Source organism: Lineus longissimus, chromosome 4 (assembly GCF_910592395.1).
Source record: "Lineus longissimus chromosome 4, tnLinLong1.2, whole genome shotgun sequence".
Taxonomy (NCBI): Eukaryota; Metazoa; Nemertea; class Pilidiophora; order Heteronemertea; family Lineidae; genus Lineus; species Lineus longissimus.
The window spans coordinates 25,340,137-25,356,503 of record NC_088311.1 but is presented as its reverse complement, the minus strand read 5'-3'; the positions used below and the strand labels follow the sequence as shown (position 1 = coordinate 25,356,503).

General features: G+C 41.8%; 1 protein-coding gene across 6 annotated transcripts in view; it reads left to right on the top strand.

Moving 5' to 3' along the window:
* LOC135487091 (eyes absent homolog 1-like) overlaps nucleotides 1-16,367 on the top strand; it is a 114,547-nt gene that overhangs the window by 81,372 nt on the left and 16,808 nt on the right. For 5 of the 6 annotated variants that reach the window (XM_064770442.1, XM_064770441.1, XM_064770446.1 and 2 more), the window contains 8 exons: nucleotides 2,457-2,506; nucleotides 7,437-7,561; nucleotides 7,980-8,075; nucleotides 9,879-9,959; nucleotides 11,137-11,188; nucleotides 11,534-11,706; nucleotides 13,015-13,193; nucleotides 13,605-13,776. In XM_064770442.1, coding sequence (XP_064626512.1) covers nucleotides 2,457-2,506; nucleotides 7,437-7,561; nucleotides 7,980-8,075; nucleotides 9,879-9,959; nucleotides 11,137-11,188; nucleotides 11,534-11,706; nucleotides 13,015-13,193; nucleotides 13,605-13,776 — 928 coding nt within the window. The remainder of the gene's footprint in view (nucleotides 1-2,456; nucleotides 2,507-7,436; nucleotides 7,562-7,979; nucleotides 8,076-9,878; nucleotides 9,960-11,136; nucleotides 11,189-11,533; nucleotides 11,707-13,014; nucleotides 13,194-13,604; nucleotides 13,777-16,367) is intronic. The other variant, XM_064770445.1, reaches the window with a different exon arrangement.

Genomic DNA, 16,367 nt, shown 5'->3' with positions numbered 1-16,367 from the left:
AAAATCTTTTTCTACCTTCAAGGGAAACTTTTTTAATGGATTAATTGGCTTATGGGAGATTGCCGCTGTCAATAGGTGAGCACGATGTTGGATGCCACTTCAAGAACTCTCCATCTTGAAGCTCTATTCATCACTTTAGTGTCTCGCTTTGCTTGGCTCTCAAATCCTCCCGGTTTATCCAAAGTCTCTCATTGTCGCCACTTCCTCCATAGACAAGAGAGGTTTCATCCCTCTGGACGAGGTCGGAGTTTAATCCGTGTCTTCTGTGAAGTGTCGCGTAAATCCCTGCTTGGGGCCTCGAGTGTTAAAATCACCCTCGACTCTTTCTCTCTTATTCTTGGCCAGATCAACATTTATTTTGCACGGGTGACTTGAACAAGTTTATCCTGTATCTGTTTGCTTTCCTGTTGACCCTTTCTTGTCTTAGTCATCTGAGGAGGGATAGCAATGGCTTATGTCATGTGTCAGATGTCATATGTCATGAGCATGTTGGGAGAGTGGCGTCATTCTTGAAAAGGTCGTCCACATTGGAAAGACACGCACAGACTTGGTTACCTGCTTGACAGGCTGGTGAAATGTGAAGCTGCCAGACAGTTACCACATGCACCCCTCCCCCCAGAGTGAGCCCAACCAAGTTGACTGGCAGGTTAACTTTCTTCCCAGATTGACTTGATAACTTGACCTATTTAGCTGTTTCTCAGATGTAAGAACCACATACAGAGGTGTGCACTGTGTGTTGTTGTTCTATGCTGCCATGGTGAAAATCGTGAATCCTCGCTTCCCAAAACTTGGAGAGTTCTGCTCATCGATGGTAAATTTTCTGATTTTCCCATTCATCATTCTTTTAGTTAGGCCTATTTGTATCTTTCTGCCTGTAGTTTGGATGTACTTGACCTGGATGCAGAGAAAGAAGGGGGATGTTTCGGTGTGGGGGGAGGGGACTTGCCAGTACCCCAAGAATCTGCCTCTGGTTCAGGTTGTGAGGTGTTGAGAGAACCGCAGCCTTCCAAGATGCTAGCAGTTAGTTCTGTGTTGTATGAGAAGGAAGGCAGAGGCACCAAATTGAAGAGTTAAAGTTGCTTGAAGTTGATATTGACTTTGCTCCAGTAGTGAACGCCATCCGTAACAGGGCAATTAGGGCAGTCACTTTTCTCCCCTCATGTGCTTCCCTCCCATGTGAACACCATCTGTAACAGGGCAGCTAGGACAGTCCCTTTTCTCCCCTCATGTGCTTCCCTCCCATGTGAACGCCATCCGTAACAGGGCAGCTAGGACAGTCACTTTTCTCCCCTCATGTGCTTCCCTCCCATGTGAACGCCATCCGTAACAGGGCAGCTAGGACAGTCCCTTTTGTCCCCTCATGTGCTTCCCTCCCATGTGAACGCCATCCGTAACAGGGCAGCTAGGACAGTCCCTTTTCTCCCCTCATGTGCTTCCCTCCCATGTGAATGCCATCCGTAACAGGGCAGCTAGGACAGTCCCTTTTGTCCCCTCATGTTTGCCTCCAATGTTACCATAGTGGCTTGATGAGGAACTAAGAAAAGGTTAACTGAAAGTGTTAGCGCTAATCTTTGTGTCAGTCTAATGTTGATTGCACAAATGGCATGATAATCACTCAACAAATGCATCAGGCTTTATCTCAATTTCTGGTATTTTACAGGATTCTTTCCAGGTTATCCATCCCATGTTAATTTGACCCGACAATGCATGACCCGCTGTACATCAGTGTACATCAGAAGTGCAGCAAGTCAGGTTGGGATGAATTCTATATGTTGGGCTTCACTAATCCAAAGAGAGTGGCACAAGTTGATGAAATAAGTTATCAGTAATCAATGTTTCTTCGATGTCATGCAACCTCAGGAAGCACTTCATGTAGTTTGTCAACTTGCTTGACAAGTTTGTGGTTTGGCATTATCTGCGATGGCAGACCCAGCAGGAGGCACGGGGGGGGGCAGCTTCTTCATTTGAAAATATTCAAGAAATGGACAAAAGTTTTTGAAATATTTTACCAACCAGGACACAGAGCTTAGACAGTAGGGGCACCAGGTATCCATCTTAATGCCATGGATACCCTTCCTCAGACTCCAGGAGTCAACCCTAGTATGTGTGTAATGTTTGTAAACAAACCTGGTCCATAACAGACCCAAGTTCTAATAATACAGGAGAGTGTATCGGGAGCTCATCAGTCGTTTGATTCAATCACAACGATATCACAAACAAGAATCCCCACCGCCGACGGACAATCGTCACCATCATCTCTTCACAAGTCTCATCACCGCATTATTTCCCGTTCTACGCACTAACAGCGGTTTATCCCACGTCCCTCGGACAATAGCCCACTCAACAAAGACGCACAGTCACAGTCGAAGATTCAAAGCTTGTGTATACACCCGTTGTCATGGTTACCCATCTTTCTAACATTTGGTTGATTGTTGGTTGATTTTGTGCCTTCGCAGGTGAAGCGAGCGAGACAAGACACAGAGACGGATTTTGGGAAAAATCACAGGTAAGTAAGACTTCTTTTCATTGTCTTTTTACACTCAAGTTTTAAAGGGAGACTATCGGCAGGAGCTTGGTGGGCCGAATTCAGTTACACACAGTTGTTGATAGGTGTCTCTACTGACTCACAGGACATCAGCACTATTTGTGCTTGTACGAGGAATATTGTCATCAATAAGTAACCGTGGGTCATGTGGAGACCACCTTTTGGACCCCCCAGCCACTGCCTTCAGGCTGCTCCCCTTTACTCAATACTTCCTACAAAACCATTATAACATGAAATTAGGCCCTGCACTTGTTTCCATTGCTGAGAAACAATGGGGTGATATTCTATGCAAATCATATGCTGATCTTATTCATCAAATCAAAGGGCTGGAAAAACTGTCTAAACGTTTCTAGCGTTGTTTGTGATCGCCACAATCTGGGCGACGGGTCATGAATAAGCCACGACCTGGTGTTAACCCCTTGGGTCTCATTAAACTTGTTAAAATACTTTCTTTTCACTGTTATCAGCGAGTGGCAAGTGCGACTGCACTTTTATTGTAGCGATTTCACGTTAACTTCCCTTCTAGTGATCAATAACCTTTTGAGAGGAAATATTCCTCGATATATGAGATTATCATAAAACAATGTGTTCACCCTTTTCAAATAGCACTCTTTCCACTGCCTGCCTCTGAGTAAACTTGACAATTGATTCAAGCCACTTTGACAACTTGGTGGTCCTGGTTAAGAAATGTTTCTTGAACCTTGTTGGCCGCAATCTATATGATAATGTACCGTACAGCTCACTGAATTGAAGCATAATTGAGTAGTTTATTCGGAAATAAAACTAAAGCTTTTGTAAATAGTTGTGACGGCTGATATCACCTTTAACCTGAAGGGAGTCTTAAAGTACCAATCAAGGTTGATTTGTTGTTCCTGGTGAGCCTTTCATTCAGTGCAGGTTCTTGTGTTAAAGGGCTAGTATAGACATAAGGTTTCATATCAATTTCTTCACGACACAGAAACAATGCAAGTCACACTAGCTTTGCAGTGGCTGAAGTTTTGTATGCGGGTCACCATCAAAACTCAAAACCTTGATGATGGATTCCTGATTGGTTGCCTTTAACAGGGCGGAAGTGAATGAAGTAAAAGTGATACCCCATGCTGTCCTAGACACTCTCTTACATAACACTGATGACAGACTGACTGGTTAGCTATCTTGAGAGAGGTTGCCATGTAATTAATGGACTAATAATATCCATATTGCACTGATCTCCACCAGCAGGTCTTGGCACCCCTTGGCGAGGATAAACATGATCAGTACCTGTCTTTATGCATCACCAGATGGGTAAATACCCTAATGATAATTAATCATCACTTGTTACATCAATTAGAACGCTGAAGAGGCATAAGAAGCCATCAGATTTTCAGATTGAGGAAAATCTTTTTGATTTTGAGGTGAGACATTTCTCCAAGTTCTATCATCCTCTGAGAGCAGGCCTTTGTACGGTTCCTCAATACATCCAGTCAAAGGCAAGTGCAGGTCTAGAAACCATCTGAGAGTTGACATCATCTTCAACTTCCTTGACTACAAAATATGAATTTGAAACTGAAATCACTAGTCGATGTTGAAAGACTGTACATTATTTCCCATGTACATCCAGACTCCAATCACCTTTGCTGCATCTGTCTTTAGACGGCATTATAAGACCCCCTTAGACCCCGAACAATCATGAATTGTATAAAACGACTCCTGCCAGCATGGGACCATTGAAAGACTTTCCTCCAGCGCATCTGGCTTTAAACCAATGTTGGTATACCCGACAAAGGACAACAGGTTTCGCTACCTAAAAATGGAGGACGCTTTGTTAGCCCTATGAAAATTTCTATTCGGATTGAAATTATGACATTACTAAGACACCCAGGCCATTAAGTTAACAAGGAAGCTCTTAAAACATTTCATAACTGGTTGAGAGGCTCATCTCCCCATCCTCAGTGCTTTGTTATGGTACTTGTCCTGGGATGGGGCTAATTCTGTGCTGAATGCAGGACAGAAACTTCATACTGCTAATTACATACCTCTCAAGATTGTGTGCTGACACGGTTAATATGAAAACGCTGACCAAAGGAGTTCTATCCTCGTTGCTTTGTAGATTCAAGATGAGGAAATGGTTGATGGTTTTTCTCTAGTCTTCAGAATTTGTCGCTTATCTCTCAGTGATTGGAGTAAGCACGACTGCAGAGCTTAAGGACATTGACTTTGTAGAAACTAGAAAACTGCTTTCGAAGGATGGAAGTCTGAAATCTTTCAGGGCTGAAATATTAGCCCTTCATCCAATCAGGTTGAACCTCTGCTTTTGATCATCTCATCTCTGACCAGCTTTGACCCTCAAAATGAGATTTGTTGACCACCCTCTCTTATAAATGTATTGTGATATCATCATGATTTTCTGTATGAAAACTGATGTATAAAAAGTTTAGCTTGCTGCATGTTCTGTTTTTGTCTCAAATACCACAGAACTCCAATTTTGTTCCATATACAGAAAATAATTGCCAATATCAAATACCAAACAAGCCAAAAGAATATTCTTGACAGTTGCATGACACTTGTAAAAGCAGACACATTGTCAAAGCCATACCAACACACAGGGACAACCTCACTCACATCAAACTGAAATTTCATCTCTGAAATGCGACTCTTAATCATATCTTGTTTAAACATCAATAAAGCCATTGTTGACGTGGCAATACTTTGACAACTTTGTCAATTAATCCATTTAATATGACTCTTAAACATTAACAATAATAATATCACAGGAAAGCCCCCTATAAGACAATCTTACCAAAAACAAAAGATATCATTATTATATTAGAAGCCTTTTGTTCCATTACAAAGAGTTCTCTTTATATTTTCAAACCACATTAGGGATTTTTCTGCAAACTGACATAATTTCATAATAATCTTTACAAACTTTGACCCAGAATATAAAACTTTATCGAAAAATGGCGGCAGAAACTAATTACACAAGATTTACATCGATAATCTTCATTTTATTTCATTCTTGGAGATTTAGAAAACATTTGTTGGCACTCAGTGTAATGTGACGCTCAGTCACCTCAACAATGAACTTGACTTCAGTCAACAATGTGCCAGCAATGCGCAACACAGGCAAAAACGCACCTCCATTATTATCAAAATATGAATGTATTATAGAAACATGAATTTACTCAGTGCATTTCATTATATTCAAAACTCTTCTTTCAAACACAGTGAGAAAGAACTGCTGTGTAACACACGGAAAGAATCACTGAATTAAATCTACGCCGAACCCGTGGGATTTGTGGGAAATTGCATTTTGACGAGATTTTAAATTATATTTCCTCGCCTATGACACCTGACAAGTTACCTGTCATCACTGATTAGGTTATGATGTGAGAAAGCGAGGGAGCTACAAGGTTTAGGGACCGGGCGTACACATCTTTATTAAAATCAACGTTAAATCAAACGTGACACAACTCCCAGTGCTGCCGAGTGATTTAACCAGATTTATAAACTTTAGCGTATAATTCATTTTGCTTGGTGAGTTATTATCAGGATGGTAAGATTTGTTGGGTTATTTAAACTAGGCTGAGATAGCTATTGCATACGTTACATTATGGCTGAAAGGTTCAGTAATGGGCTTACTCTCAGGAAAAAAATCATAAGTCAGAAATGTTCTTAAGGTTTATGTGCCCAGGTTATCCGATATTTGCTGCGGATGCATCGTTTTTTTGTAAATATCTTTGGAAAAACCACCATAAAAAGCAGACGTAGCTGGACTTAAGCAGGAGTAACAGGCCAACCAAAGGTCTTTGTAAAAGAACCTGTCTAGATATTAGTACTTAGCTAAGAGCCAGTAAAAATGTGTTCAGGAAAAGTCGGTGGGTAATGGTCATCTCTCTGTAATCATTCGTCTCGTCGTATCACCATCATAAACCTCTGAGGGCTGCATGAAGACTATTCTTGTCCCTCTCCGCAAGTCATTAGACTTATCTATATAGTGATGAGTCGGCTATGTTTTATTAAAGGATTCGGATGCCAGCAATCCCGTTCGATCTGAATTTTTGATAAATGACGAGCCCTATGAGGATAGCGATAATGCGTCGCTACTCCATTAATCCCCTCTGATTTTCGAGGTGCATTAGCATCGGGTTACTGATATACAAAGCGGACATATTGGTAAAGTCCTCGTGTGTTTATTACTCACTGATAATCACGACAATCCTCAAACAATGGCCGCCTTAGAAACAAGACAAGAGGACCCATCTTCTGGAATGCGATTTTTTATCGCCATGACAATCAGCTTATTTGTTGCAATCTTCGAGGAGAATAGATGACTTTTACTGATTCCTCGTCTGACACTTTGTGTTGAATTCACACAAAGTGTGATCGATAGCTATTGATTAAATCTATTTGCCGTTTCATCTTAGTAGCCTATTGTGTTTTGGTCTTCAATTTGCTCGAGGAAACCTTTTAAACTGGTTGAGCATTTTCGTAAATTAGAACACTGTTTAAAAAAGTTGAGGTCTGATATCAACTACAATAGAGGTTTTTGCTCCACCCTTTTACCCAGGTCTACCCTGCAACCTTTCAGTAGAACTCAGTTGTGCTGCTCATCAGTGCTATAATCTGATCATTTCCGACCAGTACCCATTTCCGCCTGGTGGAGTAAAGTTAGACAAAGAGTCTCACACCATTGGGACTGAACGAGGGGACCTCTTGACCACAAGCCTAGAGACTGAAGCCACCAGGGGCTCATTTTATCGTTTTGATATGAATACAGACATCCTCAGCACTGATATCAAACAAACTGACTGCCATACATTCACTCACAATAGTCACGTCAGATCAAAATGGATTCAATTTTGAATTATGTTGACTATTTCAAATAACCAATCTCAATCTTCTCCTCCAGATCGGACCTTCACACGTCATCTTTACCGAGCCCGAACCATCACGACCCAGGCAGCAGTAACTCATCTCCTCTCCCACCTCACATTGTAGATAATAACAACCTCACAACAAATGGAAATGCAGATGGTAAGACCATTGATGATGTGTTTGGTCATTTTGACCCGATGATGCACCCAAACAAGAATTCTAGCACCAAGTCAAAAAGTGGGGTTTGAATTTGAGGAGGGAGCCATAACTTAGTGGGAGCCCTGTCTGAATCCTGGGCATGATCAATGACATGAGTTATTGGTCAGTCAAAGCTGAATGGTTGTCAGCTGAATTAAACAGGTACAGCGAAACAACTGCTTGAAGACAATCACTCATTGATTCTGTCAAATATGTTGTGATGTGTCTGTTGTGCTTTTGGATATGGATAAGCCCAAGTTTGGCAACTCTGTGACTGGCCAATTGCAAGACTAGATGTTTTCTGTCTTCTGCTCTTTATCAGTAAATCTGTAGTAACATCTCTCATATATTGTATTTCTCATCTCCGTCATTATTTCAGATAACTTGGTCTCACTGGTCACCTCAGCGGAGAGCTCATATAGCAGCACCAACTCGTGGGTGATGTCACAGGTACACGGTGATAACTCAGTGCAAGGTATGTTATGCTTGTAAGAGTGCCAGGTCCTTGGGCCTCTTGTTAATGTCAAAGATACGTGTCCCCGATTGATCGTATCCTGCAGTGGGCTCCTTTTTCCTGGTTGAAGACGGGGGTTCCCCAGCATAGCTTGCAGTGGACTCTTCCTGGTCTGGAATCAGTAACCTAGATTCCTAACTGTCACAGCCTGCTGTAAAGCAGACATATCAGTAGATGCAGACAAGCCCCCCCCCCCCCCCCCCCTCCCCGCTCTGACAAAAAGGAGGGTTCCTTCCTCTCTGACTTGGTAAGAGGTCACCCCATGTGATAACACTTTAGACAAGGCAGATTCCTAAAAGGTTACAGGTGTAACATGGCTCTCCTACTCGGTGTAGTCCTACTATAATTGTCATTGATGATCAATGGGACTTGATTATAACTCACGCCAATTCACTGTCATCTTGTCGCCAACTCTAAAGCCGTAAGACCTGTTAATTAATTGCAATTAGGGGCTAATTAACTGGCACCATTCACCTTCCTTATCTACCTGTATATAGATGAACCCTGGCCATCATTAATGAGTACCCATCCATGACTGTCACACGTTAATTAATACTCGTTAAGTAATTGAGCTTGCGGTAATTAGATTAGATAATGATATATACGCCGCCATATAAAGGTTGGACGTGATGGAAGATTTGTAAACTTCCGATAAAACCCTGTGCGATGAATCCACGTGTGCTGTGACGATTGACAACTGATGGTAGAATCGAACTCGATTGTTCTGTTGGTCACTGCCTGGTTTATCGAACAAAGCATCCGTATCAATAGATCTGATGCTGCACTAATGAGAGCCTGCTCAGGTCACAACTTACTCAGCTCTTTAACCCTTCCGAGTCTCAAAGCTCATCATCACAGAAATAGTGGATTGTAATTCGGGTGCGATGAAAGGACCAACTCGGCCCTGAAAAGTGTCCGAGCGGTCTCACAGTAATAATAACCAAGCAACAAATCACCACCTCTCCACCTTGCAAACAATACCGACTTATTTGACCTGAAGTTGCTTAGTATGCAGCTTTGAGAGATATAGGTTGTTTATCCAGAGGTGCAGATCGTGGTACATGGTTGAGTAATCCATGCTGATACCTCTGTTACAAAGTCTCACCTTGCTGGGTTGACGGTGATTACGATTTCTCATCTGTTTTCTCCTGCAGGCAGCGTATCTGGCAACCTTGTCCAGTCGTTGTGATAATGATGTCGTATCATGGCGTCACCTCCAACCCTGGCCATCGCCCCGTTATCTAATTGCCCCGCCATGGTCACATGGGATGCTGTCTCATTAAGCCTCCAATTATTCCACTCTTCAGGTGGGAATAAGGAAATGGACATTTTCGCTGAGCGTATTGTCAGTGAATGGTCGCTCCTCTCCGATCAATAACAATATCAGTAGAGGAAATATAATGGCATACTCTAGTTGGCCTTTTCTACCTATGATGGGCATTTTAATGGATGTTTTCTTGATGCGCTGATGTCACTTTGTTCTGTATGATTTGTGGAGAGGGTGTCAGCTTGGTATCAATGCCACAGAAGGAAACACCAACTATATTGTATCTAGGATGTGGAATGATATGAGTTAGATGACCACTGTAGGTCTGTCAGATATACAATGAAGGTGGATCTTTACTGAAACCTAGCCACCCCTCAACCTAGTGAAGAAGACTGTACTTGTCTAAGGTACAGGACACTCATCTTGCGCTGGCTTTAAGCCTGATGGAAACAGTTTGCAAACATGACAACATTCAACATCTTCTGTACTTTTTCCAGTGAAAAAAGAACCAGCAGGCAGTGATAGTAGCCCGACAGATTCTCCGTTTGGTCCTGATAGTATTGAAGACTTTGTGGAAGGTGTGTGCCAAGCATCTTGTGCATGTGCTTGACAACTCACTCTTACTACACCAGCAATGGAAATTAACCCGTGCATGGCTTTGAGTAGTCAAACTTGGCATTGACTTTGATGATATGAGGAATTTGTAAAGTTGCAACTTTCCCTGTGATCTCCAAGCTGGATGGTTATAATGAGTGCATGGACTGTTGGCCATAGAGGAGGGGAGGGGGTGATGGTAGATCATAGAGGAGGGGAAGGGGTGATGGTAGATCATAGTGAATTCAGGCTTAATGAGCATGTTGGGCAATCAGTATTCGGCCTTTGGTTGATATTACTAACCTCTGATAGCCTCATGTCCTAGCCAGGACTCAGTACTGTCTGTGTTATCATAGCCACATCTCCTGCATGATGTACTGCTAACCTATAACAAACACTGCTTGTTTTCGAGGTGCGATTCCTGACTGCATTGTTTCTCTGGGTTGTTTACCCTTTCATTCTATGCTTCAGCCAGATATCAATGCAGTTAGATCCACTCACCGCCCTATCAGAGATGGCGTGATCTCTTCCTACCATGACTGTCTGTATGCATGTTGAGAAGAGACTGACTTAGATTTGATGGCTGAAATATGACCAGCAAGGCAAGGGTTAAAAATCTTGCCTCCTGAGGAAACAACACTTTGGCTCAACCAATCAATAGCAAGCGTCTGCTTGTGTAGTGTTGAGACTCAGCCAGGCAGCAGTGTGTAATCTTATCTGTTCATCGATGATTACCAAATGGTCCTTCCAATCGGGAGATAATCGGAATAAAAATGGTCTTGAGCAGATGATGGTCCCGATGTTTGAATAATACATCATTACCAGCGACTGGATGCTTTCATCAGTTTCATCCGGAGGGTTCACGACTTGCCGATGATAAAGATTCATCCGGAGGGTTCACGACTTGCCGATGATAAAGATTCATCCGGAGGGTTCACGACTTGCCGATGATAAAGATCAGTTGTCGGTTTCAAGAAAAATATGTTATGATCGCCCAAATTCAGGATAGAATACTTAGAGTTCTTGGGCAGTTGACTGGTTCCAAAACTGCCCCAGGACTCTCCTTTCTATACTTCTGCCATTCGTAACAATATGTAAACAACAGTCATATCTATCAAAATTTTGACTTTCTTAATCAATATTGTGATATTTACATTTCAGACCAGTCGAAGTCTAACAGTAATTACGGAAACTCGTCAAATTATTACGGCAGGTATGAATGCTTTACAGTCTCCAGTCACCTATGAAAGGAGTCTGAGAATAGTTAGCCTGACATTCACTCCTTGGTCACCACCATGACCACAAGTGGTTCTCACAGTTCATCAGACCTGTGCATTATGGTATCATGAACCTAGTAGGCCATCTGGCAGCACTTCCCTGCCTTTTTACAGAGACAGTTTTCACTTCCATCTCATCAACTTAACCTCCATAAAAAGATGAAGATCTTGGAAAAGCAAGGAAGTCAAGAGAAATTGTTCGAAGTCGGTGGAAAACTAAAAGGTTTAGGAACAAGAGTACCAAGGCTTCAATTGATATCAGCTATATTCCTTTTTTCCAGTGTACATCCAACAACCTCATCGGGCAGTGAAAACAGTACAATGCAGGCTTACCAGCCATTAGGTAACCAGGGTGGAAGTGCATTCAATCTCCAGAATGCCAGCTTCTACAGTTCACAGACGGGCCAGAGTGCCTACGGGATGCTGCAAGATGCATACGGAATGACTGGAGATGGTGAGTCACCTTGACCTTTATAGTCTTGACCTTCATGTCTACCTGACCTTGACTTTGCTATCTCTGATCTTAACATTATATACCTAAGCTTGATCTTGTTTGCCTTTGCCACCTTTCATACGTGTTTAACTTGACATTTGACTTCTGTAAGTCAGTTTCAGAAATTGATTGCGGCAAATTTTCCATGCTACGGATGAAAAGTTTTGAATAAGTTCAACAATTTTGGCAGGAAAACCTAATCATGCATTTTCTCCCTGGATTTTCAACTTCACTAAGATGACCACCCTGGTAATGCGACCATTCAACCTCGTTCCCATGAGTGGTCGTGTTACCGGGGTTCCACTGTACTTATAACTGGTTACTGCAATGACTTTATTGAACTTCTAGTAACATGAACAATCTTTCATTGTTTGTGTTAATTGCCGATTGGAAATCATCCTTTCTGACAGCTTGGTGCAATATGACAAAAAACATGTGTGATAACATCTCGACATGAAGCCAAGAATCTCTCCAGATATTTTAGCCCGAGGATGACCAGACTGAGCACAGCCTCAAGGTCGATAAACCGTCTTCAATACGCGCCGAGAGGCTCGCTAAACGTTTCTGACATGAAGTGCCCCTCACCATGTCCGCCTTTTACCAACCTCCACACGATTATCTGGCCTGATTCATAAACACACCAGCTGTCCACAAGAGTCTTACACGGCCTATCGTCTCATAATGAATTTTACATTAGCCTCTTTTAATTCCAGATTCTGTATTTCTGGCAATGCGCTGGTACAGATTATAACAGGATAACATCCTTCACTTGCATTTTCGTTTGTTAAATCGGGATAAATGCGGCTAAATCAATGTGCTTGTTCACTCAAATTGTGCCAATTAGGTCAACGACTCTTGACGATTATGAGCATGCTGAATTCACATGCGAATCGAGTCAATAGCAGGCATAACACTTCAATATCCTTTTATCACACCTAATAGTCTGACTTCAAAAGACCAGCATCACCACTGGTATTATTAAACTGGATTATAGCAACTCTAGCAGATATGGCAAGAAACTGCCATTTCATTTCAACTAGTTTTGCTATGTTTCCGTGTGGAATCCTCAACTCACGTCCCACCAAAATAAGACCATCTATGACAGTCATGTGGTGAGTCGTTTAGCTGTCTGTGTGCACTTCTACTCAGGCTTTGATTCATAGTCTGTGGTGCACACTAAACGACTGGTGCACGGATGACTACACGATTGCTCGATTCAAATGTCTGTATGTCTATCGCATAAAGTCCATATTCTCGGTCTCGTTCCAGTGAAGTTAAAGCAGCAAAGCAGCCAAGGGAGTGCCTACTTGGGCCCTTACGGATCGTCATTCAATGCAAGTGCGGGACAATCAGGGCAGAGCCCTTATGCCTATGGCAGCAGTATCAATACTGGCCTCTCATCATCGAACTCAACTGCTAATGCGGGTGCCTTTAGTTCAACACAACAGGTTAGTAACTCGGGAGTTTGGCCTTCCTTTAAAACTATTGCTTCTTCAGGTTAGAAAAGTGATCAAGTTGACTTTGCTGTGCAGTAACCTTTATGATCATCTGTAGTGGAACACATTCATATTGAACCTATGAACATGACCATTGCTTGTTGTGATGGTTTCATTATTGATGTGATGATCTCGTGGCTGTTTACCAGCTGAACACCTCCTATATCTATCAGTTAGTTTCCCCACAACAGAACTCCAAAACTGGTGTGTAGGGAGATGTATGATCTCGTGGCTGTTTACCAGCTGAACACCTCCTATATCTATCAGTTAGTTTCCCCACAACAGAACTCCAAAACTGATGTGTAGGGAGATGAATTGTTTCATCTACCAGGTCAAGTGAATTGCTGTTATTTTATTTTTCAGGGTCTTGGGTATGGTGCATATACAGGTTCCTACGGCCAATCAGGGACCTACCCGTACTATGCCCAGGGGTATAGTCCGTACATGACGACGACGAGCTCGACCCTTTCCACGGCAACGACGGTGCCTTCAACGCAGACATATCAACTGTCAGATCTACCGCCAGCGACGTCTGGTGAGTGAAATTGAAATTAAACGGACTATCTTTTGCTTCTTCAGGATTTCATAGCTCATTTATCAGGTTTATCTTTGACAAATGCACGTCTTCACTTCTCCATATCAGGAAATGTCCTCACAATCATAAACAAGCAATTCAATCCTCTGTGCCTGACATAATTCCCGATGACACTTTGAAGGCGCGGTGATTAACATCAATAGAGTTTACACACGCTAATTTAATTGAAATTCACTGAGATGTCATTATCGTGAAATTGCTTCGAATCGTTCCCTGGTGGGGAGGTTACATTGATTTGAAGAGGCTGAGTTCAGACATCTTATTTTCTCTGTTAAATGTTTGCTTCACAGGCAAGAAATGCACTTGGTACATCTCTGCAAAGACGTTCGTGATGACGTTCATTGAAATTAAAAGTTTCTTCAAACATTTGCGACATGGGAACTGTGTAGCATTAGTTCATCTTGATAGTTGAAAATATTTCATTCAGAATTACAAATTGACTTTGTTGAAATAGATCATATTGGTCAGCATGCTCTGTAGCACCATAGGATTGTCATTATGATGCCTACAAAGCAGATAAGTATGCAAATCAACAAATAAAGTGTCTAAATAACTGTCAGCAATCCTTATAATCGCAATCGTACCAAGTTCTTAAGTTGATTCCAACCCCGCCGCTTATGCCATACTCACAACTACCCAACTAACAATATAAATCTCCCATCTTGGAGGTTTGAAGTATGCTTCATAATCCTTCTCATATTGTCGACAATGAATAACCGATTCAACCAGTACTTGCAATTTCCTTACGCACTCTCCAAGCTAACTTGCATCTGTCAAGTTCCTCATGAACAGGGCACGGAGATTAGAGAATATTTCATCGTAAATAGAAATACCAGAACTGTTCAATACTGTATACAATCCATTGGAAACTTGGGTCAAGTTAGGTAGTAAACATTTCGTTGAAAGTGCTCTAACTTGATAAATATTTCAACACAACTTCTAGTTCTTTCTTAGCCTTATGTAGCTATATTCAAGCCTTAATCAAAGAACACATTATCAGCAAAACAGTGAGGCAAATATGCCTTGCTTGAAATGATTTACGTTAGGCTCCATTTTTGCTTTTTTTCATAAAAATGCGACATGTTTTGAGATATTGCCGGGTTACAGCATATGATAATTCCAGCATTCCTGTGTAGGGGGATGCTGCAGATATTCATTTGAAAGTGTGCACAAACAGTTAAGAGATGTTTGTTTGCTGTTATATTGAAGAAGTGCCCTGGATTCAGGGACCGGCGTGGCACTCGATGCACTCGAGGCTAACTGCAATGCAGGCGTCTGTATCACATTGCATTATTTGGGGATCAAGACCTTCATGGCAATTTATTCAAGTGTTAGACAAATGTTTACGAGTAGTCTAAAAATATTGGAGATTTTTCTCTAAAATATCCATCTGACACGTCAGAATAAACGCTGGAGTGTTTTTCTTTTTGTTCGGGTGTTATGACTTCTGAGCTGTAAAAATACAACAGGTGGATATGCGATATGTGTTCATTATAAAAAGGTTCTCTGCATCACCTTTATAAGTGTAGCAGGGGGAATCTCAGTGGAAATACAGTGACTTCTTTACACAACTATCTCGCAGTTCTTTGCGCCTAAGTGACCAGATTGCCTGAAATGCATGAAGTATGATTGCGATTGGAAAGTGGCCACCATTCGGTTGAGATCACAACCTATAGTCATGGCTTGCTTGGGTAGTGCTTAAACCCCTCTTAATCTATTGGGATGGGGGCATACTATACTTCCTTCTGTCTTTCTGGCATCAGGTTATTTTGAGTTTCTCCCTGAAATGCTGTATTCATCGTGTTGTTTGTTTGATCCTGACACCTGATGGTGGAGCAAATATTGCAGTATATGTTTGATCAATGGGGTCATCGAACCTGAGGCTCCACAGGGGATGCCTCTCATAGTTGCATTAATCTTCTCCTGTGTAATGCCTACTCATAATTCTCTCATACAATGATTGCAGAAGCAGTGTAAAGTCTCTGAATCTTTTTTATTTGTTTGTTTACTGAAATCTTGTGTAGAACACAATGAACTTAATGCATTGTCTTCTGACGAGCGCTGACACGTTTGTGAAGTAATTATTTTCCTGTTCATTTTGTTGATTTCCGGCCATCTTTAAAGAATTTCTGTCTATTGTGCCTCGGTACACAAACTATTCTATTTCACTCCTCTGCTTCTTTAGAGGTTCCGATGAGGTTTTATTGTGGAAGGTTTTCGTCATTTCCTCTTACTTTCGTTCAATCAGTTGCACCTTTTCCACGGTGTTGACTTAGCGAGTCTATTCAAGCAGACGTTGGGTGCAGACGTCGGGTACGTCTGCCTGGATGGACTCCTTCGTTTACATTCACTGAATGTCTGTTCAATTTACGTTCAATTTGGCCTCTGATATTGACAGAAATCACTTCATCATTTTACAAAGCTTTTATTTCATCCTGTTTGAATTCAGCATGTTTGAAAAGCAAAACAAAAGTTGAGAAATATTTCTTCAACCAGAAAAAAGGTTTTGATGAAGATGACAATCCACTATA